We start from the raw sequence: 17,394 nt of genomic DNA, 5'->3' as shown, positions 1-17,394 counted from the left end.
GCCGGAGACCTTCTGGAAGTGCCAGGCTAATCTGGCCACCCCACCCTTCTGGAAGTGCCAGGCTAATCTGGCCACCCCACCCTTGGCTCCTGGCTTTAGCTTGCTAGAGACAGGTGAAGCAAAGAAGGAGTGATGGGAGAGGTCTATGGGAAGGGCAGTCTTGGCTGAGGGAACAGTAAGAACGGAGGCCCTGAGGTGAGGCAAGGATGTGCTTGGCCTGTTCAAGGAAGAGCAGGAGGGCCAGAGTGGCCCAGCTCAGAGGGAGGGCTGGTTGGGAGGAAAGGGGCTGAGGCACAGGAGTGAGCAAGTCCCCAGCACTGCTCTCCCTTCTCCAACCTCCTCCCCCAGCTGGGCAGCCTTCCTCTGGGGGACATAGATGGGCACTTGTCTTGAGAGCCCCCTCCCCTCCCCCTGCCCCTCTGAACACTCGCAGTGGGGACAGGAAGTGTCGGCCCTCGCCTCCCAGCTGCCCGGGTGGGATGCCACCGCGCGGGCCGGCCTGCCCAAGGAGGGACAGAGGCCCTATTGAGCTCAGTCCCTGGACCAGCAGGGACAATAGCCACACTGAGGACCAGGAACATCAGCCGGCATACTTGTCCAGGAAGTTGCCAGGCTGCTGCCCGCCCCCCTCCCCAGGCCTCCCCAACCCCTTCTGACTTTTTCCTTTAGCTACTTTTTTTCAGGCTGATAGTAAGATCCAAAATGGTCACTTTGTCCTTCACCTCCTCCCCAGAGGCTCCCTGCTCTGTGCCAGACCCATGCTGGGCCCTGGGATCAGAGAAGAATCCCAGACGGTCTCTCCCCCTGGGGAGGAGACTGAGGACGAGGCAACAGACGCATGAACCAAGCGGGGCATCCCTTGTACAAAGCACAGCGGCCCGCGGTGGGCCAGGCTGGGTCTGCTGGGAGAGCTGGTAGGGAAGAATTCCTGGACGAAGAGTCGTAGTTCTAAAGTGCTCCTGCATCCAGGGTCCTGTTTTGAAGGCACGACGGCCGTGCGGCACAGGCAGGGCAGGACTAGTGCCCGTTATAGGCCCAGAGGTGGAAGGAAGTGATGGTCTCCGCCTCGGGGCTCAAACTCTGGCTGCTTCTCCAGCCTGCGTGCTGTCCACTTGCAGAAGGTTTGCACCAGAAGGGGCCTGGGCCAGGAATGCCAGCACAGGTCAAGGGTGCCTGTCAGCCCCCCGCCCACAGGCCCAGTGAGGTGGATACCACCCCAATCACACCCTCCTTGCCCAGAGAATCCTCCTCACGCCAGCCCTCTGGTGGCAAGGAGCTGGAGTGACACCCAGGATGACCTGCCTGGCCTTCCTGGCTCTCCTCCCTCCTTTCTCACTGACCCGGGGGAGACTGTGACCTAGGCAGGGAAGGGGCTGGGCTCGGGTCACAGAGCATGTTGGTGGTGGCGGCGTGCAGTAGCTGGGATGAAGCCTTCCGTTGTGAGGCTTCAGAAGCTGGGAGAGGCCCCGCCGTGGGGCCCCCCTCTGTGAAGAAGAGACCCCGCCGGCCCGTGGTGGCACCCCACAGCTTCAGATGTGTAATGATCTGGGTGAGATGCTTGGGTTTTTCTTTCCCACCTGACCGTAAGCTCCTGGGTGCCGGGGTTCCATCCATCCCGTTAGCCACCCTGCTTCAGTGCCTCGTAGATAGTTGGCTCACGGTACATGCAGTGTTGAGGGCATGAATGGGAGACCCTGTGGCGGGAGGGGTAAGTGCACACAGTGACCACTCCTCTGTCCCTTCCCCACTCCGGGCCTGGTTCTTTGGCCCCTGCTGGCCTGCAGAGGACAGGTGGGACCCCCGGGGGCCACACAGGCCCAGCCACCAAGCTGGTCACATACATGCCCGGACATGGTAAGCCGCCAGCCCAGTGGGGTGGTACTTGAGCTTCCTGTGGGGAAACTCAAGCCCAGAGAGCCACAGTAGTGAGCTTGCAGGGGAGTCTTGCAACCTGGGCAGGGAGCTGAGCCAGAATCTCCTGACTTTTGGGCACACAATCTGGCCACCAGCTCCAACATCTGTAGCTCAGGGACTGGCTTCTCCTGATAGCGGGGCCCCTCGGGAGCCGTTCGTGCTAGTGCCAAGGCAAACAGCAGCGGGGAGGGATGCCGGTGGGCCCTGAGTTCCTGTGCTCTCCTGAACAGACAGGGCCAGAGCCCCAAGCAGCCAGGCCCCCTGCTCCCTTCATTGTTCCCTGTGATGGTTTCCAGATGCCGAGGAGTCACAGGTTTGGGGCCGAGCCAGGAGGGCCAGGCCAGCCCTCCCCCAGCACCCCGCCGCCACCTCCACCACTGCCAGTCCTGCTTTCAGAGACATGGCCCTTCCTCCCACTGCAGGCTGTCGCCCCACTCCAGCCCGGCAGCCTCTCCGTCCTGCCGTCAGCCCAGCTCCTGGGGCGAGGAGCCCTGCGCTCCATTCCCGGCTCTGGCCCTCGCTTCCTATATGGCTGGGGCTAGTCATTTGCCTTCTGGGTGCCTCAGTTTCCAGGGCTGTAGAACGGGCATGTGGGGAGGGGGGCAGGGCAGAGAAGACAGCATCTGACTGACACGCCTACTTTAATGGACTGTTATCAGTATCATCCAGAGCAATGGTTCCCACAGTGGGTCCCCGGGGTTGGCAGCATCAGCATCACCAGAACTTGTGAGAGATGCAGAAACTCAGGCCCACCCCAGACCTACTGGTTCCGAAACTCTAGGGATGGAACCAGCAGCCTATGTTATAGCGAAACCCCTTCCCCTGCCGACCAGATGGTTTGGCTGCAGGCTCAAGCCTGAGAAACAACCTGTGCTCCAGAATTATGAGCGTGGGCATCTCGAGTCAGGGAAATGGAATGCAGACTTCTCAGCTGGGTGGCTCTGGAAATGAGCCTCAGTTCCCTGGTAAGGAAAATGGGTCGATATTCCTCCCACTGTGCTGATTAAGTGAGACACTTAGCACCGGTCAGCCTGGTTCCTGCACCACTCTTCTGGCAGAGACACTCCGTGAGGGCAGGGTTGTGTGTCTGGCTCATGCCACCCCACCAGCACTTTAAAGGATCTGGCTCAGAACCCCAGCAGAGGGCCCCGTGCCCTCACAGGCACGAAGTGGGCCCTTGTGCCGCCTGAGGGGTCAGGGCCCAGAGCGACAAGATGAGCCCCCCAGGGTCTGGAGACCAGGAGGATCCCTGTAGGCAGAAGTGGGCAAGGAAAGCCTCCGGGGAGAAGCTTCCACTGGATGGGGGTGGGAGACAAGGTATGCCAGATAGAAAGACTGGTGTGCACAGAGGGGAATGTGAAAACGAGTACCACTAGCCAGCCTCCCACTCCAGTGATGGGTACACTTTTTCCCCATGTGGGGCTGCCCCCAGACAAGGGCAAGGACACCTCCAATGCCCACTCCCCAAAATCAGAGTGGAGACCCTCTGGGAGGCACGTGGTACTGTGGCGGTCAGCCAGGCCTGGGTTTGGATCTCCTGCTTCCTGGCTGTGTGACCTCAGGCAAATCTCCCCACCTCTCTGTGCCTTGGATTCCTCATCTGTAGGGGTCAGAGTGAAGATGGAGTGGCCCGGGGGGGTTATGCTGCACATAGGCAGGAACCGTGCTGGTTTTGTAGCAGAGACCCTGGGGCCCAGGGAGGGGAACGGAGCATCTGGGGGCATAAAGCAGAGAGCTCCCCCAGAGCCACGCTGCACTGAGCACTCCTGCCTTGGGGACAGGGGGGAAGGGATGGCTTTGCAGACTTTTTTAGTCCCTGGGTGAGGAAGCAAGGTCTGCTTCAGTCTGGGCTATGGAGGTGAGAAATGGGAGGCTTCTGCCTCCCCGTGAACCTTTGGAAAAGTCACTTAAGAGCCTCTCTTCCTCTGCTAGGTCCTCACCCTGAAGGGGAAGAGCACAGGGAGGTTTGTGCCGTGGTCTGATGCCTGGCAGTGACCATGAGACGCACACATATGCATGCCTGCACACAAACTCACCCGGGTCCGTATGCACACCCACCCCCCTGCCCATAGCCCATTCTCTGGTTTCCGTCCGACACCGTGGAACCACAGGAAAAGCTGGTAGCTACCTGGGCTGGCCCACAGGAGCCTCTTCACCTCTGCTCTGCCAATTACACTTGCCACAGGTGGCCTTGAAACCAGTCCGCGGCCTTCGGGACCTCACTTGGCAACGAGGGAATTGGACAACAGCCAAAGAGACTGGAGTGGTTCAAGGCCTGCCTTTTACTTGCTTGGATGGCCTTGGACAGGTGACTAAAGCTCTCTGGGCCTCTGTTTCCTCATCTGGAAACGGGGTCATGATGAAGCCACCTGCAGGTCAGGTGCGTGGCCAGCACTGTGTGCGGTGGACGCTCAGCACAGTCCTTTCCCGTCTTTGGTGCTTATGGTCTCCCGAGCGACTCAAGCTCCAGCACTCACCTGCTGAAGGTTCTCAGAGGTGGACGTCTCGCTTCTCTTTCTACCCCTCCGTGGCCAGAGGAGGAGATGGAAGCCCAGAGAGAGGAGAGACTGATGTGAGGACAGAACCGAGGCTGGAGGTCGGGCCTACAGCCTCCCTCCAGGCCGCCGTGGGAGCCCCAGCCCTGGCCCCAGCCAGAGTGGCCCTAAACTGCTGACTTCAGCGTTTTACCGGCCAGGACAGATCAGATTTCTTTTCTGGCTCTGGGCCACCCTCCACACCCTTCCCCCATCGCTATTTTGAGCTGAGTTCCCCTGTCCCCTCCTCCCAGGGCTGTGGCCCTTGTACCAAAGCCTCATCCCAGGTGAAGATCACCACTGGGTATTCTACCGTAACCTTCCTGTCCCCAGCAGCGCCCCTAGGATTGCGCAGAGCTTTCCTCTAGCAGGTAGGACTGGGCTGGTCACATTTGGCTGGCCTCGCGAGGGACGGCCTCAGAAGAGCCCACACCAGGACCCAGCATTGCCCCAGCATTGCCCCCTCCTGCCAGTGTGACCTCAGCCCTGGCCCTCACACTTCACCCATCGTGGGCAGTGTCCATGCCAGGGTCCCCTCAGAGCCCATGTGCTCTGAGCCCCGCCCGGTGCTCCGAGGGAAGCAGGAGATACGGGAGGGCTCCTCGTCACCACAGCACATGTACAGACTGGTGGGAAACGAGAAGGCAGAAATGGTTAAATTCGGGATGAAATCGCTGGCATGCTGGATCATCCCTGGCATGCTGGAGGCAGGGTCAGGGCAGGACATGACCCGCAGCCAAGCGAGTGGTGCAGGCCACAAAGTCCCCTGGGAGTTTGGGAGCTGGGGCCTCCTCTGGGGAGGCAGTGGGAGGGTTCTCAGCTAGCGCAGGAGCCTGGGACTCAGAGGATGGACTAAGCACCTCAGGGAGGGCAGTTAACTGTCTGGGATGGGGGAGGCCGGAGGGCGTGGCCTTTGAGCTTGGCCTTGAAGGATGCAGGGGCATTCACCAGGTAGAGAAAAATTTGACGCATCCGGAACAGCAAGAGCAGAGGCCTGGGGCAGGGGTAGGGGTGGGGAGGAGGACACAGCTTTTGCAGAAAATGATTTTGTCGACGTTGAGTGTAGGTCTTGTAGGAGGGGGAGTCGCTGCCGCTAAGGTTAGAAGGTCATCTGGGCCCCATGGAGAAGGGTCCCGAATGCCTTTGGTGTTTTGCCTGAGTCCTGCAGGTGGGGGTGGGGTAGGGGAGTGTCCAAGCCTGCTGTGGTCATTAAAGTACCTGGGGGAGGCTGCCCGGCTGACCCCAGGTTGTGTCTGCAGCGGGAGAAGGGGGCACAGTCAGGAGAAAGGGCTCGCAGAGCGGACGGGCCGCCCGAACAGGGATGTGCGGGGACGTGGAGGCCCCCTCCGAACAAATGGTTTTCAGACTCAGTGGCATCAGCTCTGGGCCAGCCGCAGGGTGATTGCAAGTCTGCCGTCCGTCTCCTACAGCGGCCGCGGCGCTCTCTGCAGGCCCACGAGGGAGGACAATCCACATCTTTTGCAATAGCTATGATTCGGATGTTTTTCACCCCTTCGGACTGGCCCCTCTTCCCCTCCCCGCCCCTGAGCTCTGATCCATGCGGTTTGCTAGTGGAGGAAGGCCAGAAGCAGGAAACAGATAACTCAGGGAGTGGTTGTTCATGTGATTCAAAAGTGTTTGCTTTCCAACAAGTTTAGCCCCAAAGTGCTTCCCATTGCCTGGCCTCGGGGTGGCGTTTGGAGAGAGGGGTTTCTGCCCCACTGTCGCCAGGGCTCCTCGGGGCACAGGCACCGAGCTGGGGGCATGTGGGGGTGCGGCGGGGGGGAGCTGGAGGGGCTCCTTGGTCTCCGTGTGTCCATTTCCGCTTTCCCTTTTAGTTCGCTTCCCGCCTTCTCGCACCTCGTCCTGTCACTCCCTGGTCCTCCTGTCCCAGACTCTGCCCCATCCTGCTGCCCTGTCCTGCTCACTCTCGGCTCTCACCCCACCCCACCCTCCCCGTCCCTTATTCCTGATGTCTCTGCCTCCCTTGCCCTGCCTCTCTCTGCCCCCCCCCCCCCCCTTGTTTTCCTCTCTCTCTCTCTCTCTCTCTCTCTCTCTCTCTCTCTCTCTCGGCCCTTCCCTCCTCTCTACACTCCCATTCCATGCCCCCTCCCCAGGGTTTTCCTGAGACCTTTTCCTGGCACTGTGAAAGCTCCCATTGTTCCCGGCACTTTGACAAACCCTAGTGTTGTGGAATCAGGATGGCATTTTTGCGGTGGCTTTGGGCTGGGAACGGGGCGGGAGGGGTGACAGGAGGCTGGGCTTTTTGGGCCCATGCTGGGCTGCGGCAGGAACCCAGAAAAGGGGAGGGGGCCAGGGGAGGTGGCCAGGACGCCTGTGCTCAGACAAGGGGGCCCTTGAGGCTCCAGAGGAAACCCAGGGTGGCCTCTTGCAGCGTCCTTCCTCCCTCCCAGCAGCCTGCGGGCCGCCGGGCCCAGCCCACCTGTCCCTCTGATCCCTGCTTCCTCTGGGGCCTCCTCGGAGCCTGCAGCTGCCTGGACCAGGCTGCAGACGCCGAGGCGGCCCTCCTGCCTGCCTCCACGGGCCGTGTGTGTGTGGACACGTGAGTGTGGGGGTCTTTGGAGGGTCCCCAAAGCAGGGAAGGAAAAGTGTGGGTCTCAGCACGGGACAGACTTGAGCTCAGAACCTGCCCTCCCCCCACTACCTACTAATTATGTGACTTCGGACAAAGTCACCGCCCCCTCCCAAGCCTCAGTTTCCTTCTCTGTCATTAGGGTTAAGAGTGCTGATTTTGTAGGGCTGTTGCATCGATTAGAGATCGTCTCAAGTGTCACCTGGGAGGGTGAAGCGTAGCCTCAGCCTGAGGATATGGGTCCAAGAGTGTTTCTACAGTTGTGAGTCTCAATTGGGCCAGAGCCTAGAAGTGTGAGGTTGATGGTGTCCATGACTGGTGTGGGCCACAGTTGGAGAAAGGGTCACGGGGCTGAGCCCTTTGGAAGGCCCCACTGTGAGAACATTCCTCATCTGTCTTTCTGGAATATTCCACTGGGCCTGGTGCAGAGTAGGTACTCAATAGCTGTTAGTTGAATGAATGAGTAATTGAGGTGGGGGCCAGGGGCTGGAGGTCAGAGGTGGATCCTGACCACCAGAGGAGGTCAGATCATGTTCCTAGGAATAGGCTTGTTCTCTGGTTTCCCACAGCTGTTTCATGGAGAGGAGGGAAGTGTTGCTTTGGAGCTAGCAGATTGGGTTCAGGTCTTGGCTCCATGGCTGTGGGGCCTGGCACAGGTTGCTTGGCCTCTCTGGGCCTCAGTTTTCTCTTCCGTCAAATGGGGAGGCTGTGGTTGGGAAGTGGCTGGCACATAGTAGGTGCTCATTAGATGTCGGCGTCCCAGCTCCTCCAGAGCAGCCCCCTCACTTGGAGGTAAAGAAACTGTTGATGAGCATGGGAGGGCCAGGGCCCAAGCCCGGGCCTCTGGCCATAGCCCGGGCCTCTGGCCACAGCCCCTGTTCACCCTCCATCGACCCAGACAGCAGGGAGGGCAAAGAGGTGGGCCCGAGGAAGGGGGGCTCAAGAGAGGAGCATCCAGGAGAGGGGCAGTACCTCCCCCAGGGAGGACCCCTAACATCCAGAAAGGGTTCTCAGAACCCTCTTGAACTATCCAGGAAGGGCCAGCAGAGCTGCGCAAAGGATCCTGGGACTATGAGCCAGCCACCCCTGCCCCTTCAGCCTCCGTATAGAAGGGCATCTCGAACTTCTGAGACCCAGGGCTCTTCCTCTCTCGACTCTGGGCCAGGAGCACCTCAGGCACCCGGCTGCAGGAGAGCATGCAGACAGGGTGGGACCGGGAGCCGGCAAGGAGCCCATCTGTTCCTTATTTCCTCCCCCTGCTTCTCCTGGCTACAGCCCTTGCCTCTCCGCTGGATGCACCGTGGGCTGCTGGCCTCGCGCTCCGCAGCGGAGAGGGGAGAGTGAGTGGGGCTGCCAGGCACACGTTGACTTACGGGCCTTGGAGGGAAAGTGACCCTGTCTAGCAGGTCCAGCAGTCAGTGCCACCCTTATTCTGGAGATGGGGAATCTGAGGCCCAGAGAGGGGAAGGGATGCCCCCAAGGCCACCCAGCATGCCGGGACCCATGACGGTAGCAGCCGATCCCTGTTTCTCCGCGTCCTGGCTGGGCGGGTTCCTCATCTTTGCGCAAGCCTGGCAGGGCAACTGAGAGAGTGGGCTCTAGTCAGGTGGCCTGGGTTCCAATCCAGACTCCACCACTTGCTGGCAGTGTGGCCTTGGGCAAGTCATTTTAACCTTTTTGTGCCTCAGTGTTCTTGTCGGAAACCTGGGACGGCTCGTGCCTAGCGCATGAGGTGGAGGTCGTCGTAAGAATACAAAGAGAGCCTGGCCCTGACGAGACTTAAAAGGAGTGTGGTTGTTCCTCCGTCGCAGAGCTTGGCTGGCCACAGGCTGCCCTCCCAGGCAGGCAGAGGTGGTGCGGCCAAGGGCTGGGGTGCGGCCTGCAGCTGGGGCCACAGCTGGAAGCCTATATCCCGAGAGCAGAGGCCTGGGGCAGAACCTGGCATGGAGTGCTGACATGTAGGGGACAGAGCCTCAGCAGTCCCACCCTGCTGCCCTCTCCTGGGCCCAGGTTCCCCGGGATTCTCTGCCACAAACTAACCAAAGACGACAATGTCCTCTCCCTGCCAAAGGGACTCTATCGAAAAGGGGCCAAGAGGAGAGCAAGCTTCACCCTCAAGGCTTACTCACTCTGGGTGGGACTCCAGGAAGCAGGGGCAGGGAAACTGACTGGCAGAGTGACCAGCCAAGCTCTTATGTCATGTGACAGGTGTGGATACTTCCCAGCTGTCCTCAGTTGAGGGAGCGGCTAGGATCTAGGAGGTGGGAAGTCTGCTCCGTGGCTGGGGGCAGGGCAGCTCTACGGACAGGACAGCCGGCAGCCAGAGGTCGGCCAGCGTCCAGCACGTGGGCCCCAGCGGCCGCACCTGCAGGGGCAAAGAGGGGGGCAAGTATGGACTGAGTTGCCATCTCCATGGGTTGCCACCACCTTGGGAAAGCATAGGGCGCCCCCTCGTGGGCAGGAGGGGCTGGCCGGCCCGGCTGATGAACCGTCATCATCTTCTCCATCAAAGTCATACCTACTCATTAAAGACAGTTCATTAATTAGAATAGAGAATTCTCTCCCGGAGGCAACCTCTGAACGCTTCTGACCTTCTTGCTGCCGGCCCTTTTCATGCCCACTTTTCCTTTTTACGGTTTGGCTCTGGAGAACCGCTATAGCCTATCACTTGTCCTGCTTTCTTTATGAACATTTTCCCAAACCCTTAAAAAAATTCCTCGTGAGGATTTTAATGGCTTCGCTGTCATTCATCCAGTGAGTGTAACATCACTGAGGGAACCAGAGCATTGGGGTTGAGTGTTTAGCCCGTTCTAGTTTTTCATGTCATAAATCATGCCGTGATGAACATTCTTGAACACCCTCTTGGTCCACATCTCTGATCATTTCCTTAGGACGGTTGCCCGGAAATAGATTTGCTGGGGGAATGGACATTTCTAAAAGTTTGAAGGCTTGTCGCCTAGTTGTGCTCTAAGAATCTAATAGGAAATACGCCTGTTCAGCCCCACCCCCAGCAGTGTCTGAGAGGGCCCCCACTCCACACCTGCTGGTTGGCCTTCTCCAGCAACAGGAGTTGGAGTACTACAGAGATGGAAGAGCCCTCAGAATAACATGGTCCAACTGCCTGACCAAGACAGAGGCCCCCTCGGCAGCCTTCCTGATAGTTGTTTACCCAGTCCCCTGTTTGCATACCCCCAGTGACAGGGAGCTCACCATCTTACCATCAACCGTAAGAAATCTCATGAGCTGTTGGGAAAAAAGCACGGAGCCATTCTGAGGAAGTGCCCAGATAGTGTCAGCATCACCCTCCTTTCTTCCCAAACTTGCCTGAATAGCCCCTCCCACAACCCGCCCTGCTTTGCTCTCGCTGCTCCTTGGCCCAGCTCCCCCTTCCCTCCCCCACAGCAGCCACCACTGTCCACTTCCCAGGCTGCCCTGTGTGGGGATTCTAGCCATGGTATGGAGGTCCAAGGATGCAGCCCCACCTCCCAGCTCAGTCCCTGGTCTGCTGTGTGTCCTTGAGCAAGTTGCCTTGCCTCTCTGACCCCCAGAGGCCCTGTCTGTGCTACGGGGGGTGGTGTCTGAGCGCCAGTGAGTTTTGCCCGGGTTGCTGGCTGATGTGATTCCCCAGAGGAGTACGTGGCAGGGGCCCGGGTCAAGAGAGCAGGTCAGACCTGGCATCCTTCCCACAGCCAGGGCCGGTGGCGGCCCCTGCAGAGCCGTGGGCAGTCACCGTCTGTTTCATGTTGAACTTTATGAGAAGAGGCTGGCCTTTCTGGGAGGAGGCAGGGGGAAAGTGGGGGGGGGGGCGGGTAGAGAAGTCTTTGTTCCATCAAAAATTCCTCCTCCCTTTGGCCCTGCCCTCCTCTGTAATCATAAACAGTGTTGGAATAAGTCCTTCCAGGAAGCGGCTCCTCACTGCTGAGCAGAGAGAGCTGCCCGCTGGCCCGTCTTCCCCTCCCTGCATCCACTGCCTCTTCACCCCTGCCCTGCAGGTCACTTCTCTGCTCTGCCCGCAGGAGGGCAAAACCACCAGGCTGGGCTGTGCAGAGGGACTGGGGGGTTTCTCCTCTGGAACACAGGCCTCAGCTTCGTGGTTGGGGACACACTTACGGAGAGACAGACAGCAAAGGGCAGCCAAGTGTAGCTTTGTGGCAAAGCCTGCCGGGCCTAGTCCTGCTCCTCACACGCTGGAAGCTCTTTGGCATGTCCTGCTCCTTCCCCGTGCCACCTCCGTTTCCCCATCTGTTAAATGGGTTGATGATATTCCTTGCCCCACAGGGTTATGGGGAGAGTTGAGTGGGAGCCTGACAGGCCATGGTGGTGCCTCAGAAACGTCTGCCCTCTTTGCTCTTTCCTCTGTTCTCTACCAGCAGCACCTGCAGAGCTTCTGAGGCCTTCCTCTATCTTTCTTGGTTCCTCTCTGAAAATTCTAGAAGGTGAAGACACCTAACGCAGTCTCTTTTTTGGCTGCCACCTCCCCCCCCACCGGGGATAGTGAGCCCAGCCTCTACCCAGGCCCCCTCCCATCTTCGGAGCTTTCCTCCTGTGATTTCTACCCCCTGGTCTCAGCCCCAGAGTCTGCCTCACCCAGAATGCAGCTGTTACCAGCTCCAGCAGAAAATCATCCTGAAGTTGCTGATGGTCAGTGAGCCCCTGCAATGCCCAGCCACCCAGCTAACATCTTCATAGGCATGAATGCATCCCATCCTTCCAGCAGCGCTGGGGGGTGGGCCCTTTCCATCCTCCTAGTGTTCCAGAGGAGGAAACCAAGGCACAGAGAGGTGGAGACACTGATGGAGGGTCCCCCAGATCGTCCCAGGCAGAGGTGGAATGCCATCACCAGCATCTGGCCATGACATCCGTGGTGTGGGCCACATCCCATGTAGTGGGGAGTCAGAGCAGGGCCCTCCCAGGGTGGGAATGGTGTGCTGAGGACCTCTGGTCCTGCAGGAGGCCGGAGCCCCCGTCCCTGGGCCCTGCCCAGCAGTTCACACTCCGTGATGGATGGCTCCAGAAGGCTGGTTTTCTAATTACTTGGTGTTGTGGTGTTTCCCGACTACCCCCCCCCTCCCCGCTCCTGCCTCTCATCCGCCTGCTTCAGTCTTGGGGCACACTCTGTATCATCTTTCTCGTGTGGGTTTCCTTCCTGCTCATTTCTGAAGCAGAGACTCTTTGGGAACCGAATTGTTGCCCCCCCGCCCCAGATCCTCACCCTTCACTCGGCTGAGTGCCCCCTCCCTCTGATGCCTGGCCCCCGCTTTGCCCCAGTTGCAGGACCTGTCAGTTTCAGAATCCAGCAGCCTGTGGAGCCAGATCCCAGAGTGGGCCTGGCTGGCGATGGCCCCCAAATTGCCTCTTTCAATCAAGGAGTCTCAAATCCTACCACTGGTGAGGCCCCCCAGGCCTCCCTATCATTCCCTTCTGAATGGAGGTGCCTTGGTGAATGGAGACACTAGGGAAGAGTTCACGCAGTACTTCTTTCAGGATTACTGAGGAAGGGAGGCCACAGAAGCTGGGGTGGCTTAGATGCCGTGCGTTCCAGGCACCAGGTAGGAAAGGTGGCCCCGGGAGGGGTTAGAGGGCTCACTGCACACCCACATACACTTTGAGACCAACAGAGCTCAAAGTGCCTTCAGAGGCGTAAGTAAGAGGCCCTCTACTGCAATTTGACTGGAGCCTGGACGCTGACTACACGCTGAGCGCTCCCCTTGGCATGATGAGCCGCTCTCACAGACCTGCCAGTGCTGAGAGCCAGCCCTGCCTTAGAGCTCAGACTGAACCTCCTTCCCAGGATATCATGGCTGCCAGGAAGGCCAGTAAAAGACATTCGGCAGCAGACCCAAAAGATCAGGGCAATATTCTTGTCACTTTCTAGATTTAGATTTACATACTCAGCACATATGTCCCTTTTCAGTGTTTTGCCTGAAATTCTAGTAGGCTGTCACCAAGTGGTGGTACTGGCTCCTGGAAATAAGAGACATGATTCCCGAAGGAAGCAGTTATCACTTTTATATGCTGCTGTTGTTCTGTATTAGTAAATCATAATAGTAGCTAACACTGCTGTTTTATGTATTGGGCACTGTCCTAAGTGTTTCCCACGTATTATCTCGGTTAATCCTCGGAACAGCTTTATATGGTAGTTCCTGTCATTATCCTTGTGAAGTAACTTGCCCAAGATCACAAAGCTAGGATTTGGATCCAGAGTCTGGGCGCTTAACCTTTATGCACTCCTTCATTAATGGGCAATTACCCAGAGAAACACTCCTGTAGAAACAGATCACCTCGTAGCCCAGAGCTGCTTAAGCATAATGGCACATGGATTCCCTGGGGCTCTCAGTAAGATGCAGATTCGGATTCAGTAGATCTAAGGTGGAGCCTGAGAGTTTGCATTTCTTTCTTTCTTTTTTTTTTTTAAAGATTTTATTTATTTTTATTTGAAAGAGAGAGAATGAGAGAGAGGGAGTACATGAGAGGTGGGAGGGTCAGAGGGAGAAGCAGACTCCCTGCCGAGCAGGGAGCCCGTTGCAGGACTCGATCCAGGGACTCCAGGATCACGACCTGAGCCGAAGGCAGTCGCTTAACCAACTGAGCCACCCAGGCGCCCCGAGAGTTTGCATTTCTAACAAGCTCCCAGGGAATGCTGCTGATGCAGTCTAGGACCCATACTTTGAAGAGTCCCAGCGTAGAACCTGTGTTTAAGCCCGTCTCAGACCCAGAGCCTACAAGCATCAAGGACAAGACATCAATGCGGGGAGCCGCTGGTTGGAGTGGAGAGGACCTTCCTCGGCCCCAGCTGATGGTCACCACTGAGATTTCCGGACCGATGTGGTCGTAGTTCTATGGGACATCTTCCATTTTCAATACTGGGGTAACGAATCCAACTTTATAAAACACCCTGCAGCTTGTACATGAATGTTCATAGCAGTATTATTCATAGTGGCCAAGAATTAGAAACAACCCAAATGCCTTATCTGATGAATGAGTAAATAAAACATGGCGTGTCCATACAATGGGGTATTATTTGGCAACAAAAGGGAATAAAGTACTGATAGGTGCTACTACCTGGATGAAGGTTAAAAGCATTACACGGAGAGAAGAAAGCCAGGCCCGAGAGGACAATTATTGTATGATTCCTCTTAACGGACTAGCTACAACAGGGAAATCTATAGACTGGTGGCTGCCCAGGGGGTGGGGAGGGTGAGAAGGTGGAGGTAGTCTGTCTGAGTGACTGTTAATGGATACACGGTTTCTTTCCGGGGAGTATGACAGAATGTTCTAAAATTAGCTTGTAGTGATGGTTGTTAAACTCTGTGAGTATACTGAGACCTATTGAATTGTATACATTATACGGGTGAAATGTGGGGCATGTGAGTCCTGTGTCACTAAAGCTGTTTAAAACAAAAACACCATGCAAGAGAGAACCAGTCTCTTTAATAGATAAAGCGCAGTTACAAATCAACAAGAAAAATAACAAACCGCAGCAGAAAAAAGATCACAAAGGACACACACCAACGCTTAACAAAGGAAACATGACGGTTCTTAAATGCATGGGGAATTCTCCGTTGCTCGTAATAAAAGGCATACACGTCAAAGCCGCTCTGAGATTTTCTACCTCTTAGATTGGCGATGGTGGAAACTTCTGGCAAGCAGACGGGTCATTACTTTGGTGCCCCTGCAGTGTGGTGAGGCAGGAGCCAACTCGTCATTACTTTTCAAAATTAAAAGTGCACACACCCCGCAGTTTTGTTTTTGAGAATTTATCCCACAAATGTCCTCTCCCTTGCGCAAAATGTGATACACACACCCACGCAATTCTTCACTGTAGCACTCGCTGTCTGTGATAAGAGCTCAAGAGTGCACCCACCCAGAGGCTCCGTCATGGCGCCTGGCAGACACGGGACCTCGCGGAGACTCCATGCTGGTATAGCTGTTAAGCGCAAGTCAGTAGGTCTGCGTGTCCTGATGCAGGGAAGAGATATGTCATTATGCATCTCATAATACTAACATGCCCGAGAGAGATTATGAAAACAGGGAAGGCGTAGAACCGAGCGTAATGAGGGTCAGGGATGTGTGTGCATCCGCGTATGCTGCGTGTGTTTATAAATGGAGAGACCACCTCCGGGCTGGGGTAAGGAAATGAAAATGGCCTCCAGGAAGGGAGCTGGTGGCCAGGCCCCGGGGGAGGGGAGACACCCCTTCACTGCACCCCAGACTGCATACTTGGGCCCGTGTTGCCTTGCCAGCGACCATGCACACCACACCACCGGGGGGCGGGGGCTGGAGAGCACCTGTGTGCAGGTGCATGGGACCCCTAGATGCCTTTTATGCCGTGAGTCAGAGAAGTTGTTCCTGGCCACTGTCATGTACTTTGCTCCCTGAAATCTAGAAAAGATGTGTATCGGGTCTCCCAGCCTTGGGATTCCCGTGCGTGCTCTGGGGGCGGCCCTGGTGTTCTCTGGCTGGGGACGAAAGGCGCCTTCCCCCCCGCCTGCACGGGGAAGACTGTGGGGACCCTGTAGGGGCATCATTTTGGCCTGGTGGACCCCAGTGCCCTGTGTTTGCTTCCTGTCCTGTAGGCACGTCCCAAAGGCGAGGGTCTGACCCCGTACCAGGGCAAAAAACGCTGTTTCGGCGAGTACAAGTGTCCCAAGTGCAAGAGAAAATGGATGAGCGGGAACTCGTGGGCCAACATGGGGCAGGAGTGCATTAAGTGCCACATCAACGTGTATCCACACAAGCAGGTGAGCCGGGCGGGGCTGGAGGCTGGGAGGCAGCGGCTGGAGGGGCTCTCTGAAGGGTCTCGGGGCCGATTTTATTCCTTATTGGGCCTCAGTTTACTCCTGCATGTGACAAGGATGAGACCAGATCTCTCCAAGTTGGCCCTTTGCTGGTCTCCTCTGAAATGGGAGTGAGAGAGCACCATTTTCCCGGGAAGGGAAGGAGGTTCAGCAAGACCCTGAGACCGCAGACCTAGGCGAATTCTGAAACTGATGAGTGGAGGTGCTACTGCGGGATGAGCGGGGATGTGGGGCAGCTGGGCACTGCGGAGAACACGCGTCTTGTTCATTTGTTCGCCCAGTTGCCTCATGTACACAGGGCAGCTCCAGTGTTCCAGGCACCATGCGTGGGGCTAGCGGCCAAGGTGCACATGGGCATGCTGGAGGGTAGGGGGCAGACGTGGTGAGGCAGCTTGTCCCACGGAGGATCCACTCACTGCAGGCTGCAAAGAGGAGGTCTGTTTACTCTGGGACCTGGAGGATGGGAGGAAGCCAGACCTGTCACACGTGGGGGGACAGCAATCTTAAGAAGACCGTACAGTTGGTGCAAATGCCCTGTGGCCTTAAGGACTTGGGTGCTCAAAGCCTAAACCTCAGTGAAGGATCAGGAGAACCAAACAAGAGGAATGGGGTGGGAAGCTGAATGGGGTGCTTCCCAGCCTTGGGGGCCACTCAAAACCCACAGCAAAGAGCTTTCAGCTTTATTTTGAGATGACTATTCTGATGTATGCAGAGATTAGTCTTAGTGCAGCTGGGTGCTCAAAAGTAAGGAGACCAGTGGGAAAGTCATGGCTAAAGTCCCGTGCATGCTGGGAAAAGAGCTGGCCTTGGACCTGGGTTGGACACAAAGTGTCACCGGTTGGATGTGGAAGGTGAGGGAGGGGCAGGAATCCATGAGCACAGTCACACCTGAGTGGATGGAGATGGGCTTACTGGGGTGGGCAGCCTGGGCTGGAGGCAGGGCAGGGTGAGACCCAGGTGTCCCAGATAAAAGCAAGAGTTCTCTGATACACATGTTACATTTGAGATGTGCCTGGAAATCTAAGTTGAGATGTCAAGAAGTTGGATTTGTTATGTTGCAGCTCATATGAGAAGTCATGGTGGCTCCTACATACTTGGGCATCATTGACCTTAAGGTATTTAGGGAGTGGATGAGATTTCCTGCAGAATGGAGACAAAGTGGAGACAAAATTCCCCAGACCATGTGTTGCAGAAGCCCAACACTGGGGGGTCAGATGGAGGAGAAGTCCATCAAGGAGGAGCATAGAGTCCTGGGGTTGGGGCTGTGCCATCTGAGGGGACAGGTGTGGTTGGTGCAGAGATGTCAGCTATCATGGCCGTGGAAAAGTGCCCTTGGGATTTGGCACTAAGGAGGTGGTCCTCAAACTTCATGGGGCACCACTCTGACGTGGAGATCTTGTTGAACTGCATCTCGGCTCTGCGAGCCACGAAGTTGATGCCCTGCAGGTCAGGAGTGAGGGCAGAGTGGGGATGTGGGTTCACGGGACCTGCTGGCTGGGGCAGTGGCTGCGGAGCCATGACCGGGGAGGGAGGGGTTTGTGGGGCTGGGCTGCAG

At 57.2% G+C, this 17,394-nt stretch overlaps 1 protein-coding gene across 3 annotated transcripts in view; it reads left to right on the top strand.

The window, feature by feature from the left end:
• ZCCHC24 (zinc finger CCHC-type containing 24) overlaps positions 1–17,394 on the top strand; it is a 78,409-nt gene that overhangs the window by 32,915 nt on the left and 28,100 nt on the right. Inside the window, exons 3-4 of one of the 3 annotated variants that reach the window (XM_035022813.1) lie at positions 13,742–13,909; positions 15,618–15,703. The exons of 1 other annotated variant lie outside the window; for it this stretch is intronic. In XM_035022813.1, coding sequence (XP_034878704.1) covers positions 13,742–13,876 — 135 coding nt within the window. In that variant the 3' untranslated portion in view covers positions 13,877–13,909; positions 15,618–15,703. Of the gene's footprint in view, positions 1–13,741; positions 13,910–15,617; positions 15,783–17,394 lie in introns of those variants that run through there. One more of the 3 variants, XM_035022793.1, reaches the window with a different exon arrangement.

This window comes from Mirounga leonina, unplaced genomic scaffold (genome assembly GCF_011800145.1).
Source record: "Mirounga leonina isolate KUSES-001 unplaced genomic scaffold, KU_Mleo_1.0 Mir_114, whole genome shotgun sequence".
Lineage (NCBI taxonomy): Eukaryota > Metazoa > Chordata > Mammalia > Carnivora > Phocidae > Mirounga > Mirounga leonina.
Note: the sequence above shows the minus strand (reverse complement) of the source record. Positions and strands in the feature narration are given on the sequence as shown.